This window comes from Lipotes vexillifer, unplaced genomic scaffold (assembly GCF_000442215.2).
Source record: "Lipotes vexillifer unplaced genomic scaffold, Lipotes_vexillifer_v1.1 scaffold916, whole genome shotgun sequence".
Lineage (NCBI taxonomy): Eukaryota > Metazoa > Chordata > Mammalia > Artiodactyla > Lipotidae > Lipotes > Lipotes vexillifer.
The window spans coordinates 90,894-100,283 of NW_006798383.1; the positions used below are offsets into that span (position 1 = coordinate 90,894).

At 45.9% G+C, this 9,390-nt stretch overlaps 1 protein-coding gene across 1 annotated transcript in view; it reads left to right on the forward strand.

The window, feature by feature from the left end:
* CNNM1 (cyclin and CBS domain divalent metal cation transport mediator 1) overlaps positions 1-9,390 on the forward strand; it is a 50,892-nt gene that overhangs the window by 40,703 nt on the left and 799 nt on the right. The window contains exons 9-12 of the mRNA XM_007470321.1: positions 1-121; positions 7,478-7,661; positions 7,815-7,964; positions 8,652-8,753. The exon at positions 1-121 is cut by the window's left edge and continues 8 nt beyond it. Coding sequence (XP_007470383.1) covers positions 1-121; positions 7,478-7,661; positions 7,815-7,964; positions 8,652-8,753 — 557 coding nt within the window. The remainder of the gene's footprint in view (positions 122-7,477; positions 7,662-7,814; positions 7,965-8,651; positions 8,754-9,390) is intronic.

A 9,390-nucleotide genomic window follows, 5' to 3' on the forward strand; every position in this document is an offset into this window, starting at 1 on the left:
GTCTCCGAGCCGTGAGCGCAGCGACTTTGGGGGAAGCAACACCCAGCTGTGCAGTAGCAGCAACAACCTCTACACACCCGACTACTCAGTCCACATCCTCAGCGACGTGCAGTTTGTGAAGGTAGCTCCGCAGGGAGGGCTGTCCCCTCACTCCCAGCCAGCAGCATCCTGTTCCCCCTGTTCCAAGATAATGCTGCGTGGCAATTGCTCCCTGGCTTTCTAAAGGCCCTGGTTTCGGTTAGCTTTATTCTGTTCATTATTTGTCACCGTTATTGTCCCTTTGTTCGTTTGAACCATGATTGTTCATTAAGATCTCCTGATCCCCATTTTCATTGTGGAGAAACTGAGGCACAAAGCGGTAGGGAATTAGCTTGCCCGAGACAAGCTGCTGGCAGAACTGTTTCCTTTGGATGCCCCGCCAGTGGCACCAGGTTGATTTTATTTATTCAAGATAAATCTGCAGGTGATTAATAAACCAAGGGTATAGAAGAAACCACGCTATGATTTTTACATGTAGATGAGATTTTACATATTAATGTTTAAAGTCTAAAACACAATTCAGCCTGTGTGTTAGCTGAAAATATTTTGTCGTTGAAAATATTATTATACTCCCTTGCTGTCACTGAGCTATTTGAAGAGAGCCGCTTTGCAAGCGCAGGAGAGAGAGGCAGCAGTGCTTATCGCCTTGTAATTAAGGAGGAGCGCTGTCTCTTCAGACCCCTCATTGAGATTGGTATTGGACAGAAACATTCTAAGATTCCCTCCTTTCTCTTGCTTTGATAGGTTTTATTTTGTTTGTTTTGTTTGCTAGCATTCCACAAACCATTACACACTTGGCCTGAGATCAGAAGGGAACCCATTTACCGGAGTCCAACTAAACACCCAACGCACTCACTTGGTAGCAGTCATCCCAGTTGCAGGCCGGGTGAGAGGTATATGGAAATCACAAAGGTGGGAGGAGGTCCTTTCCTTCTGTTCGGAACACTGACCCTGATTATTTGAGGGTGGTGTGTGCTGGCTGGCTTTCTATGTTCCAGAACTCTGCAAACACCCTGAACTAAAACTCAAGAGCGTTGAGAAAAGTAACGGTGAAGAGGGGTCACTCCTGGGGGGTGGGCTGGGACAGTGATTGTTGGTGGGGTGCTGTGTGCCATGCACTTTAAGTCCTTGAACGAATTTCCCACTGAGTCCTACAGCCACCTTAACAGGTAGGTACTGTGTCCTCCCCACTTTATAGACGACGTGGGAGCTTGAGGAGTATAAGGTCCCATGGCTGGGACGTGGCAGAGCCAAACTTCAGATTGAGTCTGTCTGTCTCCAGAGTCCAAGCCTTCGAGTCCTTGGGCTTTGGGGAGAGTTTAGAGAAATCAGAGCTGACAGAGCCCGGGAGAAGTGCTTTAGGCACTAACCCAACAATACGCACGGTGTGTATGACTGTGGACACTTACTAGTCTATCGTGACAGTGAGAATGAACCTCATAAAACCGCAGCCCACGATTCTCCCTCTTGCTTCCAGCCCTGAAGCCCTCTCATTGCAGACCTTCCTCAGAAGTGGAGGTAGGAAAAAATGGGAGAAGAGAAATTCTGCTACAACTAACTCTTAGTGGTTTGTAGTAGTGGGCATATGGTTTGTGGGAAAAGAAACTGAATGTCGCTATATGAGTCAGTGGTTCAACAGGTATTTACTGACTGCCTGCTCGTGCCTGGCACTGTATAGGCATCAGCGAGATACCATGGTGAACAAGACAGCAAGCTCCTACCTTTCTAGAGCTTCCATGCTCCTAGGGGGAGAAAGATGATAAACAAGTAACTACACAAATAACCTAGGTAATTTAGGGGAGTGATGAAGGCTATGAAGGAAATAAACTGGATCACGGGATAAACGGTGATTGGGCAGAGTTGGCAAGGAGGCTGCTTTAGAAATGGTTGTCAGGGCAGCCTGAGAGAGCAGGTCTCTTTTGTTGAGACCTGGAAGGGGATGTGGAGAGAATGTTCAAGATAGAAACAACAGAGGCAGGAAAGAGCTTGGTGGTCCAAGGAGGATCTTTGTTCTGGCGCATTATGTGCAAAGATGAGGCCGATGTGAGTTGGGGATGGAGTGCTGGCAGCAGTGTTGCCTGGCATCTTTAGGCCAGAGTATGGTGTCTGGATTCTGTTTTAAGTGCATTGGGAATTTTTGTTAAGTTTGTTTCTCAGGTCTTTCCATTTGTCTTAGTCCATTTGGGCTGCTATAACAATTACCATCAACTGGCTGGCTTAAACCACAAACATTTATTTCTCACAGTTCTGGAGGCTGGATCTCCAAGTTCAAGGTGCTGGCAGATCCAGGTGGTGTCTGGTCTAGTGAGAGCCCACTTCTTGGTTTGAAAATGGTTGTCTTCTCTTTGTATCCTCATATGGCGGGGAGGAGAGAGACAGGAAGAAGGCGCTCTTCTTTTTTTTTTTTGCACAAACCCGCGTCCCCTGCATCGGCAGGCGGACTCCCAATCACTGCGCCACCAGGGAAGCCCGAAGGCTCTCTTCTTACAAGGACACTAATCCCATTCATGAAGTCTCCCCCTCCTCATGACCTAATTACCCCCACCTCCTAATGCCATCACCTTGGGGGTTAGGGTTTCAGCCTATGAATTTTGGAGGGGACACAAACATTCAGTCCATAACACCATTTATATCTTAAGTTGAGAAAATCCATATGAGGCTTTGGGGAGAAAAGTGAATGAGATTTTGAGGAGTGGTGTTTAATGAGCAACTGTGATGAGCCCAGAGTTTTTTGAAACACCTCTGGGAGTGCATCGATTGGAGAGCGTTTTCAGGAGATGTATCTGGCAACTCCTCCAAGAGAAATGTGTTAGGATGAATACCTGACACTAAGATTGTAAGGATTTTCCTAAAACTTACAGTTGATCTCATATATCCACCCCTAAAACATAAGGAAAGGGAACATTCTATAAATAACAAGGAGCATAAAAGGGAAGTCTCTTTCCTGACGTGAGCCAGTGAGGTGTAGAACTCCAAATCTGAGGTCAATTCTCAGGTGCAGGTGTCATCCTTTTTCTCAGGCCAGAGGACCTTGCTGTGACTAGGGCAACTGAGCATCACAGTACATGGTCCGTTTTTCTACCTAGGTATTTTGAAATTGAGAAGACTACCTGTCAAAAGTAGAAGTTGAGGGGAGGACAGAAACAGTTAAAGCATAATTCAGAAACCTCTTCCAACTTGTGGCTCTAGTCTCTTAAAAACTTCAGTTGCAATGGTTTGTTCTACAGAAGGGGACGTTGTGAGTTCAAGCTCTTGTTTAACACAAGGGTTTGATTTTCTCTTTTGTTTTTTAATGTAAGTTATCAATAAGATGATACAGTAAACTGACACTGAGATTTTTTTCCTCCTGACTGAATGGACTTTTAGGGCCATGTTCAGGCTGCTCTTTTACTCACCTCCTCAAATCCGCCTTCTTTTAACATGAAGAGAGTTTTTGAGGAAGCTCAAGGGGTGATTTCACTGGCCAAAGCCCCTGTGTCTGTCTGCAAGGGCTTTTCCTGTCCAACAGACTAAGCTCTAGAACTGTTCATTAAGTCCAGTAGTAATTTGAGTTCAAGATAAAATTAGAAAGAAAGGTGTATCCAGTGAGTATCTGGGAAAGGTATTAAAGCCATGATTAATAGTAGTTAATAAGTTATGAAGGTACCAAAGAATCCTTATGAATTTTTAAAATGTATTCTGTAAGTATCATTTTTAAATTAAGAACATTTGGCGGATGTCGTATAGACAGAATTGTGTAACCATGGCCAAAATACCCCATCACCATCTGGTGGCAGAATCTCTAAATTGCAGAATCGTGTTTTGAGGGATGAATAAACCACCTGAAAGTTGAAAATGTAAACAGAACATCATAAAATGATTGGAAACATCACACTGGCTGAAAGGTTAACTTCTGGACACATTGACTGCTAAGTCAAAATGTCCCAAAGCGTACCCTTAACTCCTATTAGTTTCAAGATAAACAGGTCTCCATTTCCTATGTAATTTAGAGGATGCTTGAGTTCTTAACTGGCCAGAGTGAGTATAAGGCAACTTTAACTCAAGCTATTGTTAAGAAATGGTTGTAGCTACAGTAATGAAAAAAGAATAAGAACATATTGTCTTTGGAACAGTAGTTAGATTCCCTCAATGCCAATCAGTAAGTATTTGTTGAGCATTAAGGCTGGTTCTAGGCATCATGACCAATACTCAAGAAATACAGTTGGGGAGAAGAAACATAAGTCAAATGACAGTAACCAATGCAGGGTAGTATCTAATTGATTACAAAATCGTATGGCACTTTATTTTAAGCACTAATTTGTCTAGAGAATATACTGGACCTTTAAGAATTAGGAGAGAATAAGAGGAGAGTGAAGGCAATGCCAAGAGCGAGGAGTGGGGAACACTGATAAATAGGGGTATGGAAGGCAAGTGAACATGGCGCATTCAAGGAATGTGAAAGTGGAGCTGAGCTGGACCAGTGGTTCTGACTGGCAAGCAGTGGGACACTGTGGCCATGCAAGGCTGTATTATCAAAACGGCAGAGCCGTTTAGTTGATCTGCTGGACCATCACTGTCTGATACAGTAGCCAGTTGCCACATGTGACTGTTGAGCACATGAAATGTGGCTCATCCAAATTGATGTTTGGTAAAATGTACAATAATGGTTTGGCCAAAAAGTTCATTCGTTTAGCGAATACGTTGTTCAGTAAATTTCTCTGTGAAAATGAAAAGTGTGTCTTTTAGTCTCACTTAAAACCAAACAAACTTTTTGGCCAACCCAATACATATTGAATTCCAAAGACTTGGTACAAAGATGAATGTAACATTCCTTATTAATTATTTTATATTGGTGACATGTTGAAGTGAAGTTATTTTGGATACATTGGGTCAAATGAAATATATGTATTATTAAAATTAATTTCAGGGCTTCCCTGGTGGCGCAGTGGTTGAAAGTCTGCCTGCCGATGCTGGGGACACGGGTTCGTGCCCCGGTCCGGGAGGATCCCACATGCTGCAGAGCGGCTGGGCCCGTGAGCCATGGCCGCTGAGCCTGCACGTCCAGAGCCTGTGCTCTGCAACGGGAGAGGCCACAACAGTGAGAGGCCCACGTACCGCAAAAAAAAAAAAAAAAAAAAAAAATTAATTTCACATGTTTGTTTTTACCTTTTAAAAATGTGACAACTAGAGAATTTTAATTTACCTATGTGCACATTATTTTTCTCTTGGACAGTACTGTAGTACGTAGAAAAGGCTTCATAGGTGAACAAGGGGAGGGAACTGACAAAAAGTGATGCTTGAATCTAGAAGTGCAGCTGGGGAGATTCCCTGAATACATTTCCAGAGAGGTCCCTTCTCAAATTTCTTTCAAGGTGACACATTGACATGGTATTTGTGATTTTTTTTTTAGCTTAAAAAGAGGAAGCAGTGTGAAAGCACGGCTGTGAGATGCCTAGAGCAGGTAGCCAATGGGCAGTGCCTTTGTCTTGAATAGGCAGTGTGTTTCACACCATATTTTCTAGGCGAAGGGTCTTCTTTAACTAAACTGGAAGCCAAATCTAAACTAACTAGTTAAAAGAACCCAAACAATAATATCAAGTGCTTTGTTGGGCTTATGAAGTGTCATTTAGGAAATTTTCCTGTTCAAGCCAGGAGAACCTGCAAGACTCCAAGGAAAGCTTCAGCTTTAGAAACCCATGGGCACATTAGAAAATTGAGTTTTGATGATAACCTTGGCTCAGACCATGTGCCAGCTTCTCTTCAGTCATCTGATGCCTATGGACCCCCCAAAAAACACAGCAGTTTTGGGGGGACCTACCCTAAAGTTTTGTGAAAGGCAGCCTCCGTGGGCATGTGAGAGGCAGCCTAATGCAGCCAGGTGTGTTTGCAGTGTACAGAGCTGAGCTCAGATGATTTCCCCTGGAGAGCAAGAGTAAAGGCCCTTTAAAGTGAAATGCCCAGATTGCAAGGGGTGCCATTATCAGACCCTGGAGTTTCCCCTCTGAGAACTTGGAGTTCCACATTCCCACTTCCATCTTCCATCTCCCTGGCCCCAAAGAATGAATAGCACTTTCCCAGGCAGAACACACGTCACATGGCTGGGACTCTGAAGGCTTGCTAACTGTCAAACCTTAGGCAAGTCCCCCATCTTTCTGGACCTCATTTTCTTATTTGTAAAATGGGCATCACGAGACCTCTCATGCCTACCCCATGCAGTCATTGTGACCAAAGGAGACAACACATTCCTAAGTGCTCTGTGAGCCATAATGCACTGTATGGCTGGAAGGTTCCATCCTCATATCCCAACATCTGTCTGCAAAAGCAAGCTCTCTTGGGTCACATTAGCACTAGAGCTTTCACCAGCGTCTGAAAATCTAATCATCAGTTCCTTCTCTTTAGGATATTTGTAGAACTTTCAGTAATATGTAGGATTTCCCAAAATAAATAAATAACCCAACGATGTTTTAAATAAAAAATTGAAAAGAAATTGCAAACCAACTTTGTGAAAACGCTATCAGGAATGAGTTTGTTACTGCCAGTAAATAAATTTATTTGTGAGCTTCCTGGTCATAAAAGGAAAAAGGAGAAACCTAGTGGATATTTGAGTTCTCATCCAATATAAGAAAGTATATAATTCATCTAGAGAAAGGAGCTTATTCCTGGCACTAATTTCATGAAGGATTTATCAGATGGATTCCTATATGACTATGGAAGGCATCAGAAAAAAATAATAGTAGAAAATTGGCTTCGTCGGTGGTTTTGCCAGTTTATGTTCTTCATTTGGAGGTTTATTTCAGCCCTTGACACAAGCTGGGGGTCTTGCTTTTGCCGAGTCCCCACTGACTGCCCTTTAGGAAGAGGGTCCTTGGCAACAGTATAAGCCTGTGTTTTTTTGTTTTTTTTTTTTTTTTCCTTGCGTTATGCGGGCCTCTCACTGTTGTGGCCTCTCCCATTTGCGGAGCACAGGCTCCGGACGCGCAGGCTCAGCGGCCATGGCTCACGGGCCCAGCCGCTCCGCGGCATGTGGGATCCTCCCGAAACGGGGCACGAACCCGCGTCTCCTGCATCGGCAGGCGGACTCTCAAGCACTGCGCCACCAGGGAAGCCCTAAGCCTGTGTTTTAAACCTCTCAGTGGGCAACCTCCCTGCTAACTGAAGATGCCCTCCATCCTCTCCTGGGTCTCGGGAGAAGGCTTGGCTCCGGCAGGTGCAAGAGTCCAGAGCCAATAAAAATGAACAGAGGGAGTTCTGGTGGCAAACAAGCTAAAGGGTCCCCTCATTGTCCCTTAACTGCTGGGCTGGTACAACTTGGGAAAGGCCCCCAGATCATAGACCCCGGGCCACCAAGGCCAGGCGTTCCCAAGCACCTTAGTGGGGCTGCTTCTGAGCTCAGGGAGGCAGACTACATCCAGGGAGGGCTCTGCCCAGCTCCTCCTGAGCTTCCGCCCCTTCCTTCCAGATCACACGGCAGCAGTACCAGAATGCGCTCACCGCCTGCCGCATGGACAGCTCACCTCAGTCCCCCGACGTGGAGGCCTTCACTGACGGAGACTCCACCAAGGCCCCCATGACCCGGGGCACACCCCAGACCCCCAAGGATGACACTGCCGTCACCCTCCTGAGCAACAGGAACAGCATGCCGTGTAAGTCCGTTGGGAGGATGATGGGCCGGGCTACCGTGGGGTAGGGACGGCCCTACCTTCCTCCTCAGTCCTGCCCAGAGCTGCCATCTTGTCCTCATGGGGCCCCAGGTCTTCTACAAAGCAGGGAGGTGACGCACTCACTGTCCTCCCCAGGCAGCCGTTCAGATGGGCTGAGAAGCCCCAGTGAGGTCGTGTACCTGAGGATGGAGGAGATGGCCTTCACCCAGGAGGAGATGACAGACTTCGAGGGGCAGAGCACACAACAACTTTCACTGTCTCCTGCAGCTGTTCCCATGAGAGCAGGTCAGGGGGGGAAACTGGGCCCTGCAGGAACAGGTGGGGGTGGGTGTCAAGGCCACCAGGTGCTGGGATGGCCCAGGGTGAGCCATGTGAGGGAAGTCTGGGAGCCCTGTCCCCATGTACAACTTCCCACCTCCTTATTCCACCAGGGAAGGGAAACTAAGGCTTATTATGCACCTACCATGCGTCAGACCCATCTTAATCCATTCTCCTAGGAAAACAGTGTGTAGGACACTGTTAGCTAGGTTTCCACCTGGATTCAGATCCTGGCTTCTCCACTTAGGAGCTCTGCAACTTTAGGCAGTTACTTTAACCTAAGACTAGGTTTCCTTATCTTAATAGATGTTTCCTTATATTAGTAGATATAGATCACAGTGGCTATAGCTCATGAAGTAGCTTTGAGCATAAATGAGGTAACGTTTACAGGAGGGCACATCATAGTACTTGGCACCATGCTCCCTAAATGTTAGGTATCAATAGTTATTATTAGGCCTAATTTACAGATTAGGAAACTGAGGTCAGCCATCACTTACTGACAAGGTTCGTCCCTTCCTTTGGGCCCCAGAGACTAGCTAGTAAGCTGGTTTTGAACTTTCACTTGCTGAGGAACATCAAACAAAACACCCTACCTGGATCCCTGGGTGTGTAGGTGGGAAAGGCTTGTGTTCTTTCTTCTTTCCTTTCTCTCAGCATCAGATAGTGAATGTTGTCATATCAACCTGGACACAGAGACCAGCCGCTGCAGCAGCAGCTTTGAGGAAACCATGGGCCAGAAGTTGCTGAGAACCTTGAGTGAGTAGCTCTTCACCCAGGTGAAAACGGCCCACCAGCTGGTTAGTACAAAAAACATGTTAGGATCTTATACCTGGAGGAGGAACCATTGACTCCTGTTGGGAACCCTAATGAGGTACAATTGTGGAAACCCATAATAGGGCTCAGGCAGTACTTCACCTTTGATACTTTGGGGAACTGTCCCACTCAGTTGGTGGTCGTCTAGGACAGGAGTCTGCAAACCATGGCCACAGATCAAATCCTGACCTCCCTCCCCTGCCCATTCCTGTAAAAAATAAAGACTTACTGGATCATAGAAGCCACTTGTTATTGATGGCCACAATGGCAGAGTTGAGTATTTGCAACAGGGACCAAATGGCCTTCAAAACCTAAAACATTTACAATCTGGTCCTTTAAGGAAAAAATGTGTGTTTGGGACACTCAATAAAAAGGAAAGCAATATCCTCCATGGAAAGAAGCCCATGGCAGAGAGAACAAGGTGAAAAATACTCCTTCCTAAAAACAATGGAGCTGGGAACAGAGTGCCCTTCCATCCTTGAGGGCAGTTATATAATTACCCCCACGTAGCCCAGTGCAGAAGGAAGGTTGCCTCTGATCTAGAGAATGTAGGTCCCTGCTTGCGGGGGGGGGGGGGGGG